Source organism: Rhipicephalus sanguineus, chromosome 4 (genome assembly GCF_013339695.2).
Source record: "Rhipicephalus sanguineus isolate Rsan-2018 chromosome 4, BIME_Rsan_1.4, whole genome shotgun sequence".
NCBI classification, from domain to species: domain Eukaryota; kingdom Metazoa; phylum Arthropoda; class Arachnida; order Ixodida; family Ixodidae; genus Rhipicephalus; species Rhipicephalus sanguineus.
In genome coordinates this window covers 19,604,400-19,628,061 of record NC_051179.1, presented here as the reverse complement: position 1 = coordinate 19,628,061, position 23,662 = coordinate 19,604,400, and the positions used below count along the sequence as shown (strand labels likewise).

Genomic DNA, 23,662 nt, shown 5'->3' with positions numbered 1-23,662 from the left:
GAAGTCTCACTTTTAAATTTCTTGCCGGAACTCCGATGGTGACGTCACGGATTTAAAAGTGTTTTTTCGTATTTTGGCCCCATTTTCTAAACTAAGTTTCCGGAAACTTGGCATGTTAAAGTCCCTCAGAAGACAATGTACTTCATTTTTACCAATTAGGAGCTTCGTAGGCCCTATAGTAGATTCCGTCAAAATTCATGACGTCATGGCGACTGGTGCGGAAACTTGAAGGTGGCGTTGCCGCCCTCATTTTCATTTTTGCTTGTTTTCTCGCTTACCAAGCGTCTTCTCGCGACAAACGTGGTGTTTCTGGTATCTTGAAAGAGTAATTTACTAACGAGAAAAAACGTTTTTCTCCTTAGTGTTCTTTTAGGGGCAAATGTCACGTGCATCGAAATGCTATATAGTGCATAGGCCAAACACAATACGTGCTTTATAGTTTCGGATTCATTAACACACGCGAGATCCAAGTTTACGCTCACGAGGTAACTGGTGATGGGCAGGAGAACGCTGGCAGTCGCTGTGTTGCTCGCGATCTCGGTGACTGTGGTGGTGAAAATGCAGAGAACTGCCACCAACACCACCGGGTTGAGCACGTCGAGCCTGGTCAGGTACTGGCCCAACATCTTTGACAGCCCGGATTTCTAGAAAGCAGAGAAACCGCGCGAAGTCACTCGCTCAGATTCGACTGCAGACTGAGGTGAAAGGCGCGAAGACGACGACAGACAAAGGGGGATACACACGCCATTCTCACACATGCCTCGTTTTTTTCCATCGCGCTCCAGAAGTTCGATGCGGAGTGATTTATAGCAGGACCGAACATTCATGCATGACTCCTTTAAGGTGCTTTGTACATATTTGTGTACACATATTGTTTTTGCTAGCTGTGTCGACTAGTGGCTAAGAAAGAGCAATTGATACATTCAGCTATGGATAAATTGAACCTCATGCATAATAATTGCTTGTTCATTTAACTTCATTTTGGTGGAATTGCTGCATATGATTACTTTGCCATGTTCGACGCATCACAAGACGAGCCACGTTCCGCGAGCCACGTCAAAAGCATATAGTTTTTGCTTGCTCGAAATTAATACAACGAAAAAAGGAAATTACAGTGCATTTTTAGGTTGATATTTTATTCCCTTATGCAAAAACAGAACATGAATGACTTCAGGATAAAGATATATTTAATTAGAATTTAATTTAAAAGCAATTACTGCAAAACACACAAATCAACGCACAAGATTACTGCCCCGAGTGCTTTGGAATAATGCCGCGTGAATTCTACGCATTTACATTCAGTTCTGCATAGGTCGCGCCTGAAAGGGTGCATCGAGACAGCGCCACCTGTTGTATGTGTTCCACGTACCGATGACGCCTCTGCCATGGAGAAGCTGCCTCCCATGAGTAGAAGCACGCCCCAAGGTATCTTGTGCTGCACAACGTTCCACTCGAGCAGAGCCGGTCCCTGGGGTTCCGCCACTGGTTTCGCTGGTATCAGGAAAAGAAGGCTCACCAGGAGCATGGCAGGCGTGGCGTCTTTGATTTTCCTGCACTTCGACACGACGCACTGTGAATTGTCGGGCTCTCATAGGGGCAGTGAAAGCGTATCATCGTCAGCTCGACCACGTCCACTGCAGGGCATAGGTCTCTCCAATGTTTCTCCAATTCAAACAACGTTCTCGAGGTATAACACCAAAACATAAAAGACGAGTTACACATACAATAGACAACTTAATAATAATAATAATATCTGGGGTTTAACGTTCCAAAACCACGATATGATTATTACAATAGACAATTTAAGTAACACCGTGATGATGCAAAAGAAAATGTCCAAAATGCAATTAATAATGTTCCTAATAATGTCTCGTCATCATGGAGATGAATCCTCACATGTGGGCAACATAACAAACACGTCATGATGACTAGGACATACACATAATAAGTGTAGGGATGGGCGAATATTCGGGCGTTTCGAATATTCGAGCGAATATTAAAGTATTCGAATTCGCTTCGATACGAATTTATATTATTCGAAATTTCGAAGTATTCGAAATGAACGAATATATGTATGTTTGACCGCACATAACCCCCCGTAAAGATGGGTTCATTGCAGCATTGGTAGCTGTGCCGTGAAACTACCCATTCAGAGAAAATCTGCACTACCGCGAAGCCACACTTCAAGGTTAAGTGTACATATTTTTTTAAGTTTAAAAGCGTATTATATGGGCTTATATGCGCTAAGGATAGTAATTTTTCAATTGTAGCGTATTGTACCCCTTATAACTTGCACTTTACTGCTATTCAAATCTTGATACTATTCAAGCTTGCTTCCACTTCATTTCAAACCAAAAAAGTGACATTCACTCATACCTAGTTCCAATACTTAAAAAAATATTGTGCAAGGGTCATGACAAAAATGCTCATTTTTCATAATAATATGAGGTACATGCTATTCGAACTATTCGATTCGACATTATTCGACCAAATCACTATTCGCTTCGGATGCGCTTCGAACCTCAAATTCACTATTCGCCCATCTCTAAATAAGTGGCCTTAATAGATATAGGAACATAGATGCCTCAAGTATTGCCAACAATGCCGCTGTTTTTTCAAGAAGGCGTTTAACGCTTTTAAAGCAACATCTCCTCACTCCTTACATCACATCAATAATAATAAAAAGAACCGTTGTCCCCGCAAACTACTTAATCTCATCTGCCCACCTGACTTTCTGCCTCTCCCAACCCCGCGCGCTTGCCTTCTCTTGGAATTCAGTCTGTTACTCTTAATGAGCAGGGGTTATACTGCCTTCTCGTTACATGCCCTGCCCATGCCCATTTCTCTTTGATTTCGACCTTTAACACAAGTTCGTTGCCTGATCAACGCTGCTCTCTTCCGGCACCTTAACCCATATATGCCCAAACTCAGAAAAAATGACAAAAGAATTATTTTTTTTACGAAAAGTGTACTTATGCCCTCAAAAGAAAGCGCAAGTTCTTTATTTACTGCCAGGTAAACGCAACACTGTTTTTCAAGCCGTCCTATACATACAGGATACTGGGCATTAGGGGTGCTATGTGCGAGTGTGGTAGGCCTTGAAATATTTGATGTGCACACCGACATTGCACTTCTTCCTCTCCATGACGTATTTCACACAAAGCACGCGTTTACCCGGAGAAAGCGGTCGGCACGTGGCAGCATGAAAAGCAAGCAATGTCTAGGCTTGTACACGTTGAGAATGAGGCCTGCTTGATGTGCTGTAGGTGGCGCTAGTCATCAGCTAAAGAAATAGCGATGTTAGAGTGCATCAAAGAAGCGTCCTGTATGCAGGACACTGGGCATAATATGGGTTATAGTTACATTTATCATTTTACTTTAGCCTCAAAGTTCCTGCCCCATTAGTAAGTTACTAAAACTACCACTCATGATCAGATAAAGCATATACTGCATGCATGTTTAACGCTTAAAGCAAATTGTGATTGATACAAAACTTGTCATGAAAAGACTCGATAACCGTGTGTGATGCGAGTTTCCTTACTATACTCAAAGTCGCTCAAGTGTTCATCGAGGTAACATATTTTCAAAAAAGATATATATATATATATATATATATATATATATATATATATATATATATATATATATATATATATATATATATATATATATATATATGGGCGTTGACAACCACAAAGTATCGAGGACAACAAAAGAAATTGTTTCCGCAATACGCCCAAAATCATTCATGGTTAAGGTCGTGCCGATGGAGAAAAATAAGGATTAGTGGCAGCGACGGCGTATAAAACTGAGAAATTCGTTATTTAACGAATGCACTGAGCAGATCTGCATTTTTGTTTCAATTACCGCACTATTCACCGCTTTTAAGTGACTCCTTAATAAAAAAAAAAACCCTCACGGGATCCCTTCTGCATTCGCCTACGATGACTCGAAGGCAAAGGCCATCTTTTTCTTTTTCGTCTCATTCGACTGTATTGATAGCCCCGCCCCCGAAAGCTTTATAAACATAGCTAGGTTTTGCACTGCCTCTAAGACCGGAGGCATTGGGAGCTTTCTGCACCTACGAGGAAACAGCGCGAAAACTGGACTAATTCGAAGGAAGTAACAACACAAGCGCTGTTTCCTCGCAGCATCGTGTACCAATTGGCCCTTCAAGGCAACTTTTCTGCACCTCACGTGCCTCCGGGATCGGCCCAACTATGACCAATCGACGATGTCATGTGATGACGAACTCGTATGACGTCACGTTACGTCACAGTGACGCCACTATGGCGTCACTATGACATTATAGGGTGAGATCATTACATGATGATTTCTTGCATCACTCGCGTTTACGCCTACGGTCACTTATCGTGTTTGATGAGGCATATAATATTTTCACCTTACAAGCAAAAATGAAGTTTGTTTATTGTCTGTGCAATGCATGGTTCGAAACATGGCTAAGTAACAGTGACCAATTTTCTCGCATCCTCAAATTGTTTGAACAATTCGCTTAGCCAAGGCGATTCACCTCTGCATCGCGAGCATAAAAACTCGGGAACTCACTTGCCAAGCGCGAAGAAAGAGGACCAGCCGGTGACGACGTACGGATCCCGGAAGAACCACAGCAACACAATGACGATGAAGATGAACAGTACGGCGCCTTCGTGGAACCTTTTTAAAAGTGGTGGTGGTTATTATTACATGCCCCCCAAACGTCATCGAATGAGAACAGCACCAAGACAGACACCCACGAATCTCAAGTGAAGTGCATCGTTACCACCGAAGTAACCACACACTTCACTAAAGCACGACTATAGGACTGACAAGAAGGAACATAAACCACATCACAAGCACTTCCTAATAACTGGTTTTATATGCACTAAACTTGCCTTTTGATGTGCAGTAGTTTGTGAAATCACGTAACGCCAACTGACCGAGACGGCGACACCCGCGTTCGAGATTTATCAAGATACTGCAACTATGTATGAACATTTAAGAAGGTCTGTGATTGAGCCCCTGTTGGCACGGTTTCATGAGTGCAAGACAGTGCGAAAAAATAACGAAGACACAGGAGAAACACACAGAAGAGGGCTAGGTCTCGTCTATTCTTCCTGCGTCCTCATTATTTTGCGCTGTTTCGCAGGCATGCATGGTCATATCACACTGAACCATCATCATCATTAACAAATGGAACAACAACACGCTAAAAGTGTTCAGTGCGTTTACACTTCGACGAAAAAAAGTAATAGCTAAAAACGCCAGGCCTGCGCTGAAACCGCAGCACAGTCACAGCGAAAGCTGGAAGAGCGGCGTTTCTAGAGCCCGTTAAGCTCTCTTGGGGCTACAATGCAAGTACACTTGAAAGGTACCCACTACGCCATAAATCACAATTTTTGTGAAGTTGGGAAGCACCTACTAAGCCATTATTCATCATTCTGCGGAGAAGCGAGGCACCAGCTACACGTCTGTAAGGCATTATGTGCACTTTGTTGACGCGACGACTGATGACGATGAAGAATTATGGCTCAGCACTTTGTAATGGGTTGGAAGCTTTAAACGGCCCACCAGTTATGTTTCTGCATTGGGCGACGCCCGGTCGCTACTTCCCTCTCCCGTCATGCTGTATAACCAGTGTTGGAGGTAACGCGTTACAAGTAACGGCGTTACCGGTAACGCGTTACTTCTTTCGGTAACTTAGTAACGTACTCGTTACAATTTAGAAACTGTAACGGGTAACGTACTTACGTTAACATTTTTCGGTAACGTGTGGTGTCATGTTACTCGTTACTTTTTCATCCTGGAGGTGCCGTTTTCTCAGAGCTCTCCCCGACAAATTCTTTTGTCGCAGCGTCGGACTGCTGTCGGCCTGCCAGGCATTGACCAAGAAAGCGCGGGCGGAATCGCCTTTTTTTGTGAAAATTGTGGGGACCAATTTCTTAAGACGCGCCGACTTCTTGTGTGGATGTTTGGGCCATCGCTACACAAAGCATGATGAAAGCCGCATAATTCGCCATGAGAAACTGTACGGACATGCTTCTCGTGGAACTGGATGTAGCAGGTTGATTGCTGGTACCTGCGCCTTTTCGTGCCCAAAAGGCAGGCCGCCCGAAGAGAAAGCGCAAGGGCTGGTTTACTCCATACCACGTGCCGATCGTGAAATTTTGTACGTGGCGAGAACAAAGACCCCCCCCCCCCTCCCCGATAGGCTGCGACAACATAAAAATGACACCATTTCCCGCTAAAGGGGACTATGAGGCGATGCGAAGCCGGTGCACTTGCACGATCGCGTTCCGTTGGCGTTCTTTGGGCATGCAACCGACCTCGCGTCGTGGAACGCGAAGAGGAACGCTACGCGCGTCTTGTCTTCCCTCTAGCCTGGCCGTTAATTCTCACAGGGCGAGCGGGGAACGCAGTCGGCAGGCATGCGAGAGGGAGGCAGCGTAGGAGAGGAGAGAGGGGGAGGGGACGCGCATGCGCTGGTGCTCATCGCGGCGTTGCGCAGGAGAGAATTTCGGCTTGTCTAGCCGGTAACGTCAGCCGTCTACAGGTACGCTGCCGATCGAGAGTAGGCGTCACCCTCGTCTGGAAGAAAACCCTGAAAAAGAATGCGAGCGGGACGCGAAACGTAGAATTTTTTCTTGTAACGCAAAAAAAAAAATCTTTTTTTTTACTCACTACCTTAATACCGCTGTCACACGAACAGCCTTAACCGCGGTTAAGCTAACTAAGGTTACAGCTAACCTCGGTTACAGGTAGCTACACGGCAGACATTACCGCAGTCAGGCACGTAGGCAAGAGGGGGGGCCCGGGGGGCCCGCCCCCCCCCCTCGAAATTCGTCCAGCCTTTTATATTCCCGGGCAACTTTTTTTTATTTTTGCCATGAAAAGACTTTCTTTCGAATAATTTAGCCCTGCCCCCCCCCCCCCTCAAAGAAAAAAAAATCTTGGCTACGTGCCTGACCGCAGTTAGTGTAATAATCGTGGTCATTGCAAACGGGTGATTCCACGAGAGATCGACACGGATCCGAAAATAGATATTTTAGGTTTGATTGAGTATTTTATATTTTATGCACGTCCCATGCCAGTAGCCCGAAAAAGAACTTAATTTCCTTATTAACTGCATAATTTACGAGGGAAAAATATCAAACATGTTCAATCCGGAGGGACCAATTTCATTACCTGTCGTTCTTGAAAGTTCACGACGTTGTAAAACACAAATATTATCGTTACAAAGAAGATATTTTGTGTATGAAATGTATGAGCAAGAAAGAGTAAAGTAACATTGTTTGAAACTTGTAGAGCTAAGGAAACTGTTTTTGAAAAATGTCTAAATATGCGACATTTTATAGTCGCTACAAAGTTGATAAGGCTTATCAACTTTGTTTTAAAAATAAATTCAGCTTTTTTCTATCTGCAACTGCAGCGAAGTTTCTGGTTATTGAACTCCTCAGCGAGTGAGGCTGATCTTGAACACCCTCACATAAACGCTCGCAATTTTCGCGGTAATTATACAGGTTAAAGTGAACAAAAAATATTTATGCACAGATATTTTTTTACGTGACTAGACCATTTAAGCATTTCTTTACTACCACAAAATTCGCGCATCTATTTTGCTAACAGAAGCACACCATCATAATTATTGTATATTACTTGAGATTTAATTGATGCTTTCTTTGCGAATAGCGTTGATGATTGAATCTCATATTCTGTATAATGTCACATTGAGAAAAATGGCTTCACCATGTGTCAGAGTCAGAAGCCATCACACGCAACTCTAAAGGCAACTTTAAGCCACTATACCATTGCTAAGGTTCGGTACATTTGTGCAAGTAATACTCGTTAAATCAGCATTTTGGGCGTATTCGTTGTTTGGGTTAGAAGTTTTAGGTGAAACATAAATTTCAGATTTAAATTATTGTTATTGTGGGTTCCTGCAGCAAAGACACATCGATTAAAATTTATGATTGCGGAGTAACGGCAGAGGTAACGTCCGTTACTTTTTTTCGGTAACGGTAACGGTAACGCGTTACATTTTTTTTGTAGGTAACGTAGGGCGGTAACGCGTTCCTTTTTTTATAGTGTAACGAGTAACGTATTTAGTTACTTTTTTTCAGTAACGCCTACAACACTGTGTATAACACACGTTGACGTGGGAGAGAGACGGGGGGGGGGGGGGGCGAAGAACTTTACTGAGACCCCGAGGAAATGGATCATGCGCTTATGGGCTTCCTTGGCAACCAATTCAAGTGCACTTGCGAGGAACCCACTACGCTATAAATCATTGTAATTTTACTGAGACCCCGAGGAAGTGGATCATGCGCTTATGGGCTTCCTTGGCAACCAATACAAGTGCACTTGCGAGGAACCCACTACGCTATAAATCATTGTAATTTTTGAGAAGTAGGGCAGCAGGCACTGTGCCATTTTTCGTCATTCTACGGAGAGCGTTGGTACCTGCTAAACGCATGTAAGGCATTATGCGCACTTTGTTGATGCTGTGCCTGATGACGATGAAGAATTATGTCAGAGCCCTTTGTAATGGGTTGGAAGCATTCAACAACCTACTCGTTGCGCAATTTGCATTGTGTGACGCCTGGTTACAGAATTCGCGATGTGCGACGCTTGGTGCTTATTTTACTCTTCTACCACGCTATATTGCATATGCTAATGTGGTTCCTTCCCGACATGAAGCCTGTATAGGACTTTTTTGCAAAGCGGTTTTAAGCACCGGCATGGCTCAGAGGTTGAATACTGGGCTCCCGCGCAGAGGGCCCAGGTTCGAACCTCGTTCCATCCTGGAATTTTTTTCTTATTTCGAGCGATACTGGTTACGGACACCGGCGGCAGCGGCGGCGGCGGACAACTACGGCGCCAAAAACGGCCGGTGAAATGATCTCATAACAGCTTTCGCTGTAAAATGTTTACCCTTTCTGTAGGTATTACAGTTATGTGACCTCATAATAAATGGTAAGTATATTGGTGTACAGCGCGAGGAACGACGAAGACCGAAAGAACAGAAGGGACACGGACGAGCGCTGGTAAGTGTTGCACAGAAACGCCATGATTCTCTTACAAAACATGTCATGCGGCCTTTTACAACGAAATGCTAGGGATAATTATTCAGCAGCTGATTTAACGCTATGACAAAATTATAAGGATAACACATGCAGATACACTATCGACCAAAGAGATGACTTCGCAACAGCATTGTCAGCATTGTCAGTTCTTGCACCCAGCCGTAACACTAAAGACCTTTATTTCCCACTTAAGTTGATTGGTCTTATCGAGAATATTGAGAACAGAACACAGCACACGTCTTTGCCGCATTCAAGTTTGTGTTCATTTTCCCAATTGAAAAGGAATGCACGCAGGCTCAGCATACTTACGATAATGATCCGAGCTCACTGTAGCGCTTTCTGATGGCAGTTCGAACCGACTCTGGGTTCAGGTGATTCCCCCGTAACCTGAAATGCATAAATTATGCCCCTGCTTTACTACGCCACGAAAAAAAAAGAAAAAAAGAAAAAAAAAGGTAAGGCGCTTGCAAAAGTTTCTCGGAGTTAACGCTGTTTCAGTTGAATGGTACGCGAGAATGAGATATGAACAGCAAATTTATACATAATCATCACGATGACAACCGACAAAAGCAGTACCTGCACATTTTTCGTTCTGTGCGAGAAAGAGAACGAAATTATCATTTCCAACGTTGCAAAATCGCAAAATTGAAATACCCAAGTTCAACGTCGTATTACACACGAATTCCCCTCACAACAAACGAGCATACCATTACATTGAACAATGCACAGTTAATTCAAGTGGGCATTTGTCTGCAATTTGGCTGGGCATTTTTCCACGCTTCGCTGCCCGATTAACAGAAGGGCAAAAAGAAATGTTACACCGTTCTTTCCAATTTTGTTTAAATTCTCCAAATCTGTGTCTAAATCCTTCAAAAATTAAAAAATAACTTTTTGCTTCGCTTTAATTAAAAGCTGACCTGACTATATGCGTTAGCCGGTCGAATGTTCGACAGTCTACAGCATTTCATGTTATGCACAAGTGCACAGTCTTTTGAGTTGTGTCAGTGAAAGTCAAAAGGCACAAGAAAATATTGATGTATTAAATTGGGTAGCATCTGCAGGCAGGGAAAGGCAGAGAGCTTATTTTCTTTTTCTTTTTTGTAATACAAGCGAAAACGAAAGTTGTAGACTCGTTGCCTCTGCATTAAGCGTTCGTTTAAGAATTTACCGATATCGCAGTATCTTTGCCGACATATTGGCGCCTTAGTATAGCAGACACCCACCTTTTGGGAACGAGCTGAAAGTACAGGTAGAGCCAGGCGAAGACCACACACGCGATCATGGTAGGCACGTTGTATATCATCCACGTAGCGAAGCTCAAGGAACCGGAATTTGGGTACAACCTGCGGTACAGCGCGCAACACACCCCGTTATTACACGTACACTGCCATCAGCCGCTCCTTCTGACAGAACCACTGAAGCATATAGAACGATTGATTGTATAATTTGCAGTTGTTTGACATGTCATTCGACAGGCGGCAACCTTGCATTTCATACATATATATGTCAGAACAAAGGGTTTATGGGGCCGATGAGGTATTCACAGCGAACCACAGACGCTTGTGGACGATTTTATTAACGTTTCGGCCCGAGTTCAGAATATCGCTTCTGGTCAGTGCCACAAGGCGTTCAGCAACATTGCTTACGGGCAAGGCAGGGTAGCCGTTGGGTAGGTTTGAAAAGGAACCAGAACTCAAGCTAAAAGTAGCCAGCCTTGAAAAAGACAAGTCCACTTGTCGAAACGTCGGCTCGAGCACCCACCCCCTGTTTACGGATTTTTTCATCAGAAGTAGCCATACTACGAATTTTTGGTAAAAACGATACAAAAATACCGATTTTTTATTTGCCTATTTGATTCTACGTGTCTTGAAACAAACAAAAAAATCTATTTAAAGGCGCTTTATTCGCAAGATACAAGGCAGGCCCGTAGCCGGGGGGGGGGGGGGCTAGACCCCCCTCCCCCGGGCTAGGCCCCCCTATCGGGCTAGCCAACCCCCCCCCCCCCCGAAATTTTGGTGAAGTAGGTGTTTTTACATAAAATAGATTATGAAAGTAGGTGTTTTTCTCAAATAGTTTAGGTTTTTAGCAAGTGCCCCCGCCCCCGAAAAAAATTCCTGGCTACGGGCCTGATGCAAGGAAAATTTTTTTTCTAAATATGCAGAGGATAGCCTTCGCTGCACTGCACCACGGAAAGTACCCTGACCTCTCCAGTCTTCGGTGCATAAAATGTATTTGAAATTTAAAATGTTATTCGCAGTGACAAGGGAGCCCATGAAAAAAAGCCTTGGACGCGCCTGTAGGGTATGTTTACATCTATCGGCGTCCACTGCCGATATGTTGAGACGTGGTCGTCGTCCGAATCCCATGATTTAGAAAACTAAATCATCGGAATCATGGGAGCACGCGCTACGCATCAGAATTTGAAACTGTCGCGTAGCATTATAGTCTAGATGGCTGGCAGTGTCAGCAGCGTGCTAGCCCCTCGTTTGTCTAAATGCGCGCAACTTCGTTGCTCCGTCTGTTGCAGTCGCGCCGCGCGTAGGGGTGGTCTATATACACACCAGCCCGCTTTAGGACATGCGCGCGCATCGGCCAATAGGGCGGAAAAGCCTCGTAACAACGGGTAGTATTTTTGCTTGCTTGCTACTTTATCTGTAAATAATAAGATAAACGGCTAGTAAAACCGGCGAAATAGAAGCTCAAAGTAACCACGAAGTAGCCAAGCAGCCAACATGAAATTTTCATCGCGAGACAGGGGTGTGAAGTAGCCATTAGTGGCAACCCTGCTTACGAGGCCCGGACGGCAAGCGTGAATTCCTGTTCTGGTAAAGACTGACCCCACTAATTGAGTAGATAACTGCATAGTTCCCAAAAAATAGTAAAGGCTGAAAAATAAAAAAAATCCGCTTTTTAAATCTCATACGCTTATCTCTTTCGAAAGTTCCCAATAGTACTGATGCTAATGCGGTTAGAATCGGAGAGAAAGCTTCAAGAAAAAGGTTGAGACGATGCATAAAGCTACTAAGAAGATTCCCAAAATATCTCACTTTTTTGTTTACTTCCGCAACATTCAGTGGTTGGGTTCTGTGTAAGTTGAAAACATTTTTTGTAGTCCTGCATTGATACGAGTCATCGTGCCTGTCGCAAATTTTTACTGCGAACAACGTCCTCGATATCCTCGGTCATTTCAATTAGAAATATTTGTCTCGAGCGCGAAAATAGTTGGAACTGTATGAATAGTGCCTGGGACAACACCGTCTCTCATTGGGGAGATTTTCTAGTGTTACATGCACCCTCAGTGCTCGTTGGCCAATGGCGGTCGGAAAAGCGGACACGCCTGTCACGTGACTCACTCCTCGACGAGCCCCATGAGGACCAGGTTGGGAGCCGTACCGATGACCGAGCCCGTGCCGCCGATGTTGGACGCGTAAGCGATGCCCAGCAGCATGGCGTTCCGGTACCTCTCGTAGCAAGACACTCTGCGTATAGAACGTAGAACACTTGACGTGTGGAGGAGATTAACCTCGATTTAAACACAATTAATGAACTGCTAAAACCTCCTACAAGACAGTATAACAGCTTGTTCGACATTTTAGAATAACAGAGAGCTGAGCTATTAGTTGGTAAGTATTCATTCTCAAACACAGGGCGTGCAAACACGGACACAAGATGTTGTTTTTACGGCTGCCAATAAGCTAGGTAAGATTTGTGCCGCTGTGCAGAGAAAGGATGAGCGAGTAGTAGATAAAAAAGTCGCTGTGTTAAGCATAGACTGTTGGAACATAAGAGATCACTAACCGGAGGCTCACCTTCTAATCTGTCTTTACATTGTCGAGAGTAAGTGCACACAAAAACTCTATCAATGCACAGCTTTGTATCGGCACAGGAATGAAGCAGCGCCTGTAATGATTGACGCTTGGCATATCGACAATAGTGGTAGCGCATGCGTGAGTCAACCGTCGCATAAATTGCATAAAGAAGAAAACAAATGCCTTAACAGGTATATTTCACTAGACCCCCAAGCGTGCAGGATTGATAGGTTCGCCTATTACCTGGGCATGCTCAGATAAGTTTTTGTGCCTTCTTTCTTTTCCGCCGCTGTGCGCCTCTTCAGTTGTTAGTCGGCGTTTGTGGTGTCTTGACTTCTTTCTTGTGTCCGTGTTTGCGCGCTCTGTCTTTTAGAATGAATTGACCGGTATGAAACTCCACGGTCAAGACTAGTTGTATGCATAACGTTTTCTCTTCTTCATGTGGATAGTTGACATTCACGTTCAAAACAGGCAAGGTACTTTCCACTAGACTCGAAAAAAAAAAAAGAAAATGAGTCTTTTGACTCTTTTGTGAGTCTTCATATGCCACGTATACGACTATCTTTAAAGAGACACATGAACTCTCTTAGGAGATCACTATACTCTCGTCTGAGAGTCGTCGGAACCAAAAACGAGGGAACGGGTCTCATTGAAGAGAGTCGTACACGCGGCAAGTCTGCATTCACCGAAAGGAGTAACACATATGCTTTTTTTTTTTTTTTTTGCTGTGAGTGTAGCTGGAGCCAACGAGATGTCTTTCCGGTTGCCTGGGTCGTCCGATGGAGATAGACTGATCACGAGTGCGTCAAAAAGGTTGGAAATTTAAACAGACATCACTATAAATTTATTACTGCTTGTGTACATCCAATCGGGTAACGAAGCTTCCCTCGCAACTCGTAAAGCGCTGCATTAATGTGGCGAGTTGGGCGTGTTGGTACACCTTGCTAAATAACTGCAGTGCAAAAAAAAATATAATAAAGACAAGGACGAAACAAGATCAGCGCTGAATCTACATCATACACTATAAGGCCATGTGAACTGCAGTTTGCATTTAATAAGAAGTAATGAAAAAAATTATATGAGTGGGAAAATAATGAATGTGGAAAAATGATGATCTTGTTTGCGCAGCAATTAAATCAAACGATCTACGAGAAGGTCCCCTAACGCATACTCCCAAGCAGGTACGTTAAATCTGTCGTTATCTTTAACTCACCAGTGAAGCAAGTGTGAGCGATTTATATGGATGAAATTGAAAATGTTGGCACCTATTGTGTCAACGGACGCTGCAACAATAAAGTGATATATAAAATAAATTGCGCAGCTTGCACTAAGTCGCGCAAGGCTGGGTCACAGCAGAGATAGTGGACACCTAGCTCGTCCTGGCTTGGCTAGGCTTTTGCCCTCTCACCTTCTTTTCCACCCCTTACTATACTATACTATACTATACTATACTATACTATACTATACTATACTCAGGGCTGGGCAAAGATACTTTGAAATTGTATCGCGATACGATACAAGATACTCAGGCAAAAAGTATTGGAGATACAGATACAAGATACTGCCGCAATAATTGTATCCGATACGATACTTGGCAATTGTATCTTAAGATACTTCGATACATTCTCAAATTTGTTATTATAGATCCATATAATGTAGCAGCAAACGCCTATGCACGAAAATGTCTGCTCGAAAATTTCTTAACTGTGGCCTATTTTGTTTCACTTGAATTAAATGTCTGTTATTACCTCAAAATTTTTGCCCTTCTTGCTCAAAGTTAATTAGTTTCCTTCCAAGATAACTTATTGGGGCTTGTTTTAGCTTCTTCACAGGACAACTCTTTATACACTTCGCTGACAGCGGTTCTTGCTAGTCATTTTTGCATTTGATGGAAGTCGCTGCTCAGCTTGCCGACCAGCTAGCGGGTTGCCGTATAATCACAATAACGTCAATAGGAAGCCTTCGCACGACGGCGCAAATACCGGCGTGGACTTTTACCTTGTCCGTAAAAGAAGGTTTGCACAATACCGTATATCCGAGCAGGCGTACAGCCGCAACAACGCTGGTAGCGACTTTTTTTTGGGGAGGGGGGGACGCATGATGTATACGGGGTTTGAAACCGTTCGCAAATGGTCCGGCCGGCACACATGACCGTCTCCGTCTTATTTGTTTTTATTTTCTAAATAAGTATGTTCGTGAGCTACACAGACACGACTGGTCTCAAGCATTTCTTTTGTGAGGTACATGTGGTCACCATGTGCTGAAACATAACCGTGGAACAAAAAATCTACATTTCAATCCGCGTCCAGATTTCACTAGTTGTGTACATCGGTATCGATGTTTCTCGAATACTGACTCCCAATCCCCTTCGGAAATGACTTATATACGAGATATCGGATCCTTTCAAATGGCAACGTCATTTTGTTCAAACGCTCTCCGACCCCACCATCTTCACTGTGCCGGCCCTTGGAGCTATGTTTCGCGACCGCGGCCCGCCGGCTATAAGCTGAGTTTGAGACCCCTGGTGTATACGTAATGACGTAAAACAGCAATGAATTTCCATTTTCTACTTAGCTGCTGGCGTAAGGGATTCTTTGTTGATATGCTCACTAACCTGCAATCTTTTAGCAATTTTGCTTCAACGAGAGAACATGTGCAACACAGAAATGTCTCAGACGTACTGTATAGTTGCAAAAAGCGTCGCAGGACACTACCGCTGTTCGCACTATTGCCGCTTATAGCTCCCAATTCCTCCTCTCTAACTTTCCTTCCCCCTCCCCCTTTCCCCAGTGCAGGGAGCCTACCGGGCTCAGCCCTGGTTAACCTCCCCGCCTTTCTTTTATCCTTATTCTCTCTCAGTTATTACGTGGCGATTAGTAATGTGAAAAATATTTAAGACTGCCTGAAACAGGAAAACAAATATAAGTAAAATAGAGAGGTGGTTCTGTATCAAACATTCACATTGAATGAGTACAGAAACACAATACAGACGGCGCCCTGAATAGCTATGAGCATGAAGTATTGTCAACTTACCTGTTGAGACAATAGAAAATTCAGTGCCTACGGAAAATTGCCTGAAACGGCTCGTTGGGACGCTCATGAGTCAAACGGAGCATTCAGTGAAACAACGTTTCTCGAATCCCCTTCCTAACATCTTTAAGATGGCTCCTAATGATTTCCATTATTATAATGGAAACTCAATTTCGCTATTTTCTTAAGCGGTAAGCAGAATATTTTGTACTGTGTACTCAAGGCACGCCCACATAATAACATATTTGTTTTCAAAATCGCTTTGGCAACGTCTAAATGTGTAAACAGTAGTAGAAATAAAGCAGACAGAAGAATAAAGCAGAAATCTTATTTTGGGAGCGCGTTACAAAATACATATTGCAGTGACCAGACCAGAAAAACAATGCAGAGACCTAGATAATGTATGTGATGCAAAATGACAGCTAAGAAAGCACTTGTGCTAATAAACAAATTATGATTTCATAAATTCTTTGAATAAATGTAGATGTAAGTGAAAAATACGGTACGCCAATATTTTCTGTTAGGTAAACGCTTGCTCTATTAGATCTAGCATCAGCACCAGTAGTGCTAAAGTTGTTAGAATCTTATTTGAATACAAGTTAATTCATTGCACGCAAGTCAAACTTACATCCACGATATCCTTCAAATCGCTGATATGTAAAATCCACGCGACGCAAAGCAACCGAATTCTTGCGCGCATCACATTTCGTTACGGAGCAAGACGCAAGAGAATCTTCAATAACGACACTGTAACAACATCAGAATTTGCGCGATAGATGCCGCACGTAGTGGAGTACGCGGCGCATTACAGTGGCTAAGAGCAAGTGTCACGGCATTGGCGCAACTAAAAAAATCACAGCATATCAACGGAGTGAATGCTGATGAGTGGGCGAAGCTGCGGAGGTTCATCGGTAAACCGTGAATCTTCCGTGAATTCTGCCCAGTACATCATCACCGACGTGAGATCGGGCGCGTTTGTACTAAAGGTTCGATGAGTTATGACGACTTGCAGCTCACTCTAATTTTACATGTACGCTGTGAATTTTCATTGTTTAGAAAACCATTGCTTTAGAAAACATCTGGCGTCTTTCGTTGGTTTATTTCATCAATCAACAGCGTTTTGAACGCGTCTCTCATAATCATAGCGTGGTTTTGGGACGTTAAACCCCAGATATTATTATTATTATTATAGCGTTTTGAACAAAATTTTTATTGTTTAATCACGCACAGGAGAAATCTCACCAGGCATTACCTTGGAGGTAAACAATGGCTGCTAATGGGAATGAGAGACAGAAGAAGTCGGCTTTTAGCTAACACTTACACTTCTACTTCTACTAACGTTTCCTACAGGAACATGCCAATGGCTGCTAATGGGGAATGAGAGACAGAAGAATTCGGCTTTTAGTTAACGCGCACGCTGCGAATTTTTTATTGTTCAACAACGCACAGGAAAAATCTCCCACCGGCCCCACCTTGGAGGTCAAGATCTGGTACTAGCGTTACGACTGGTTACGCACTACTACGAGGGACGAACGGGTGCCGCCTTAAGGAGCTTCGCCCCTAAAATAAAATCACGCCACTGGTCTTAGACTTATTCAGATGGCTTAGTGACACCAGTACCAGCTTGAGAAGCGGAGCTTGGCCAGCGATTATTGTTTCGCACGGTTGTGTTGCGATAGAAGTATCTTGTATCTTAAGATACACGATACATTATCCAATGTATCGGAAATACAGATACAGATACTCGTCTTTCGAGACGTATCGCGATACAGATACAAGATACCCATAGAGTATCTAAGATAGTATCTAAGATACATGTATCTTCGATACTGCCCAGCACTGACTATACTATACTATACATAGTTATGCCTGCTGCCTCTTTTTTTTTTCAATCTTTCTTTTTGTGTCTGTTTCTTTCGATCTCTTTTCTGTCTCTTTATTTCTCTGCCTTTCTATCCTTTTCTATCTTTGTTCCCATTCTTTCTCTTTATATTTCTCTTTCTATTCTATGTCTTTCTTTCTCTCCCTCTGTAGTCGTTCTCTCACCTTCTATCTTTTTCCATCTTTCTCTTTCGTTCTATGTCTTTCTCTGTCTCTCTGTACCCGTTCTCCCCTCCCCCTTTCCCTCCTCCCCACCTTCACAGCTCTCCACCGCACCCTCAGTTCCCTTTCCCACCCTCTGCTGTACTATATCACACAAGGCTATGTTATGCTCTGCTAGCATGCTTGGATAGCCGAGTGTTTACGACGCTCGCCGTCGGATCGTGGTACGCGGGTTCGAATATCGCCTTGCCAAGAAATTTTTTCGCCAAGAATTTATCTCTCTGTACTCGTTCTCTCACCCATCAGAGTTATTGCATCCCACGCCGAACAAACCGGCGCGCGTGTTCTGGGAGCGAAGTAGAAGACGACGAAGAGGGCGCGTGCCGGTTTATGATGATGATAATTTTCTACCTACGACGCACGGCAAACCTCGAGCATAACAGCTCTGCCATAAAGTTCCTGCTCTAAAGCATATATCTCGTAAGCTCGCTTAAACAGTCAATATATATTTTTCAATAGTTCTTTCTACCGCAACAAAAACAGTACATTCGGTACTTTCTGCAATTAAACTCAAAGGAGTGTACCTATCACTTTAATTGAATAATACAGAATGATTATGAAATTGAATTATATAAATTGATTACCACGCAAACTAATATCGTCTATCTTACAAATACGAAAGAGCAGAGGAAAACACGCAGTTAGCGACGTTCATCGTGAGATACCTTTTAGCCTCTTCCTTGGCCTCGAGTTCAAAGCTTTCGATGTTGACGTCAGCGCTGTCTGCTGGGAAAGCTTCATTGGTGTACCCACTTGCTGGAGATCCTGCAAGTTAAGCCAGACAGGTGAGAACATGCGACACGAACATTATATATACCACACAAGAAATCAAACTACCACAAGCGACTGATTCATGCGCAAGGGCCAATGCAAGTAACGGAAAAGTATTTGTGAGATAGTCTAATAGAATTATGAATGTGAAGGAAGGAAGGAAGAAAGGAAAAACTTTTAATAACAGAAAGGGGTTTGTGATGCTTGGTGCGCAAGTACCATCTAGCAGTGCTGGCTGCCCTCAGTCCAGGACGCCACAGGCAGTTGCCGCCCTGCTTGCCCTGTCGATCAAACTGATCTGATCATCAAGGTTATCGCTGGCCAATAACTCCTCTCACCGCTCCACACTCGCTTGGTCCATGGGTGGCAGGCTTAATAAACGCATGTTCTTAGGAAGACAGGTGAAACGATAATATGGAGGCAGCGTTAGGCACACGTGCTCGGTCCTGTGGATGATTCAGATTGCTCGTACATAGCATTAAATTACCACAAATGATAATTACTGAGAAATATATGGCAAAAATAGTACAGCTTGTCTCATAGGCTTTCGATTCTCAAGAAAAATAACGATGTTAACCGATTTTTAAAGAGGCTGCTCAAGTGATAACCAAGTGAGCATTAAACAAATTTTCCAAGTGTTGACGTATATGCGAACGGAGTTTATATTACTAACCATTCCTGAGACTTTCTTCGGAGCTTTTCTTGCAGATTTCGTTGACGACGGCGTCGACGATGGGTAGAACCATGAGCGTGGTCGCCATGTTGCTCAGCCACATGGACAGGAACATCGCGGTGAGCATGAAGCCCAGCAGAAGCCTGCAGCGAGCACAAAAAGAAACAAAATATGCGAAGCTTCATTTGACTTAACGGCGCAAAGGCTGATTAAACAGCGGAGCTGGTGGCATCAGCGCGCCTTTCCTCCGCTTTCGCCAACGCTCAGTGTGCGCTTCCTCCTCTCTCACGAGCACCACGTGTGCTCGAGCGCGCGCTACCATTGGTCCATTCCTTTCACTGGCACAGCCAATTACGCTCCTGCTTTCTCCTCTTCCCACCACCTGCTCCGCTTTTGCCATAGCTTCGCCTTCGCTCTCCTCCTCTCTACCCAACTTCACCCTCTCCCCGTCGCTACCCTTTCTCTACCAGTCTTAAAGGGGTACTGACAGGAAATTTTTCAGTTGTCGTTTTTTTTGCATGAAATGAAAGGTCAAACCCTCAAGAGCCTAGAAAGGGTAGTGCTAAGCGCGAGTGCACCCTTGCACGCCAAGAGGACGTTTTTTTTAATGGTCACGCGAAGTTGTGATTTCTTTCTGATCTTTGATAGTTTCCCACAACCTGCGCAACGTAAACTTGTGCTCTATTACGAGATCACGGCATGTAATAGGCGAGCAGAGTTGTTTAAATAAATAAACTAAGTAAATAAAAGACGTCGAACAAATGGCTCCCCTTTATTTCTCTCCTTGAAGAGTACATTTGTAAAAGACAAACACTGAAAACTTGTCTGAGCCATAATTTCATTACTATGGCAATAACTTAATTATTAAAAAGTCACACTGCCCCTTATGCATTTGCCTATGACGACTGGGAGGGGGAAGCCATGGTTTTCTGCACAATCGATTGATGACGTCATCATGAAGCGTCATAGCGACGTCACAAATTTTGGCGACCTGTGGCGTCATGATGACGTCATATGGTGTCGTCATGACATGATGGGTTTTTTTTAACACGAAAGCACGAAAGTATTTTATGTCGGGGTCCACCACGGCTCCACTCATGTGGTGGACCCCGACGTCATATCCGTGACGTATTTCCGTCACGGATATGACGTTGTAAAATATAGAGACTAACTAACAGTTGGCAAAGAAAAAAACCAGAAGAAAAAGTTCCGTCACCGGGAGTCGAACTTACGACCTCTCGCTCCGCAGCGCGGGGCGCGAAAGGACTCAGCCACAAACGGCACGTTCTTTGTCATGCTAACGGCTAGCTATTTATACACACCATTTGCCGGTGGTGGTACTCGGAGATCGGTGGTACATCAGCGTGTTTTCGTTATCACTAGAGAGATGGCGCGAAGGGCTCGAAGAGCGCGCTTTAAAGCTCGTCGCCCCACGCGGATGAGCGAGCGCCTCTACAGGGCGTGGTCGCTTGTGCGCGGGCTTATCTCTTGATGGCAGTGGTGTGTACGTCTTGTGCCCTCACCGCAAGTTTGCGTTGAGAGCACGAAGGTCACTTCGCTCACTGCAGCGGCCGCTTTTACGAAATGAGCGCGCTGTTCACACAGAAATAAGTTACAACTGTGACAATTCGCGCTCATCCTGTGTATGTATGCGTTCCGTGCGCCCTTTCTGATTGAGCAGCGCGTTGCAAGTTTCGAGCAATTTGTTGCCGTGGCATTGATTCCTTCGCGCTTGGGGCGAAAGAATGCACAAAAGGCTCAACTACGTCCGTGAAGACACGTTTCACTTTCGTGTTATATAGATTCCTATGACAGAGAGATCGGCCATGTTTTTTTTTTTTTTGCACCACTCGTGCTGACGCCGCCATCGCCGACGGTCACTTTTCGCGTTTGATGAGGCATCCATGGCTTTCGCCTCCATAAGTTTCTCGAACAATCCGTTAATGGAACTTCATTATCACAATACAACAATGGGCTTTGCGTTTACCACGCTTAAATCGTCGTTTGTGTGTTTGGAAAAAATGCTACTATATATACTCTAAGGCCTAAATTTGCGTAACGTATACGGTACCACGGCCGCTGCATAGGGTTGCCACCTGCCCAGTTTTAGACCGGCCCGGCCGGTTGCCGATCCGCACCTAAGACCGGTCATCATTGACCAGTTTTTTTGGGCATCGTATCACGATTATTTATTTTATTTATTTATTTTTTGCATTTTATAAGCCTAAATTCAGCAACTTCGAAGATACCACATATTTTTCGTCAGTCACCAAAACTCTCGCGCAATTTTCAACAAATTTCTATCCAGGGGCGTAGGCAGAAAGAAATTTTTTTTCTGTGGGGGGGGGGGGGGGGCACCACCTTGATCTGAAGTGGGGTCCGGGCAGGCAGACGTGGTCGAGTGTCATTTTGTGCTCTGTGTACCATGGCAAAAAAAAAATATGGAGGGGGGGGGCACGGGTCCGGTGTGCCCCCCCCCCCCCCGGCTACGCCACTGGTTTTATCTTGTACCCATAAAAAACGCGAAGTAATTGGTCCCTCCAGTTATACCGATTATTTAACCGAAGCGAAAAATGAACATCAGTGATTACGTGTTTGCATCATGAGCGTAAATTCTGCTCTTTCGAAGCAGCGAAAATTATGTCAATGTCTATTACGAAAGGCTGGATATCTCAACCTGAGAACGAGAGCTGGCTCCTAGCCGTGAACGTCTTCTACTAATAATAATTGCTGGGGCTGTACGTCCCAAATGGAAGGCATATATGTAGGCGGCATTTATTTTGATGCCAACAGAATAGCTGGTTAGCTCTATTCATTTTCTTTTTGCAAGTACATTAGGTTGACTTCTGACTAAGTGAACAGTGTTACAATAGGCGAAATTGCCTGTCACAGACTTAACATGGCGTCTTTATTTTTTCAGCATTAAATTAAACCACCTGCATAAGTAACCCCTTCGGCATTCCTTAGGAGCCGGTTTTTTTTCTAGTGATAAGGTGGCAACCCTATACAAGGAGCGGCCGTGACAGTACTGTGAACAAGTTCACTGCGGCCGCTACATAAAATTAGGTAGTGATGTAGTGGTCGTGACTTAGTATATGGCATACTTGGCACTACAGTTTTGGAGACTCAGTAGCGTTAAACGTCTGTGAGGCGCCGCACCCGGCACTAGTACTGTACCGCCTACCAGGCGATGTCTACCAGACGCCGTAGCCCTTGCCCGTGGTTTTGCAAGCCCAATCCGTTTCGCTGTCTAATATGCAAGCCATATTTATTTTCGTACGTTTAGTGTGACAGTTGTGACATTACGCGTATATTATTCAGCCTACATATTATTCTTATCTGTACACCTGTACCTTTTGACCCACATTGCGGCCTCGTGTGCCGGTGCGCTAGCGTAAACACGTTGGAACTCGCGTTGTTTGTCTCTATATATTCAGGGTGCCAAATTGTGCTCGGACATCATTTACTCTCATTAGCTAACTCTGCTTTATGTTTCCCGGACATGTCGTTTATTCTTCTGTGTTTTTTCCCCCTTATTCTCCTTACATTACCTTAACGGGAGTGGCCACCGCCATTATAGAGCGACATGATATCTTTCGTTCACTTTCATATGAATAAACGCTTGTAGATTATGTAAAGAAATCAGCGGTCACGATTATCGCAGCGTCCTCACCAGATAGTTTTGGTGCCGATGATGAGCAGAATGCGGAGCGCGATCCTATAATGAAGATTGCAGTTTTCAACAGCAGCTGCGATGATCATGCCTGCCAAGTACATCATGATGGCATCCTGCAAATGACATCAAAATTACCCCGTAGACCAAAGATTTCATACACAGCGGGCAGCCCATGTTGTTAAGCACAAGGGTTCTCAGTGGGCTCATAGGCGTGCGCAGGGTTCCCCATCAGGGGGGGCGAAGGTTCATCGCTGCGCCCCCCCCCCTACTAAGTCAATGCGCGAGGTAGATTTTGCGTCCCCCTCCTTTTAAGTGACTAGGGGGAGTCAATGTATGGCGCAGATTTCGCCCCCCCCCTCTAAGTTGACTAGGAGGGGCGGCCGCCCCCTCTGCCCCCCCATCCCCTGGGCGCACGCCTATGGGTGGGCTAGTCGGCTCATGAACATTATAGCAGAACAGCGCAAACTACTTGGAACAGTGAAACACACGCTTTTGTGTTTGTTCCGCTGTTCTTGGTTGC

At 44.2% G+C, this 23,662-nt stretch overlaps 1 protein-coding gene across 1 annotated transcript in view; it reads right to left on the bottom strand.

Moving 5' to 3' along the window:
* The window catches only part of LOC119389232 (uncharacterized), an 85,485-nt gene that overhangs the window by 1,693 nt on the left and 60,130 nt on the right, over positions 1–23,662 (bottom strand). The window contains exons 16-24 of the mRNA XM_049415062.1: positions 23,140–23,255; positions 19,467–19,609; positions 18,688–18,787; positions 12,434–12,559; positions 10,304–10,423; positions 9,390–9,467; positions 4,567–4,674; positions 1,370–1,550; positions 483–644 (exon numbers count right to left, since the gene is read on the bottom strand). Of these exons, the coding sequence (XP_049271019.1) occupies positions 483–644; positions 1,370–1,550; positions 4,567–4,674; positions 9,390–9,467; positions 10,304–10,423; positions 12,434–12,559; positions 18,688–18,787; positions 19,467–19,609; positions 23,140–23,255 (1,134 nt within the window). The remainder of the gene's footprint in view (positions 1–482; positions 645–1,369; positions 1,551–4,566; positions 4,675–9,389; positions 9,468–10,303; positions 10,424–12,433; positions 12,560–18,687; positions 18,788–19,466; positions 19,610–23,139; positions 23,256–23,662) is intronic.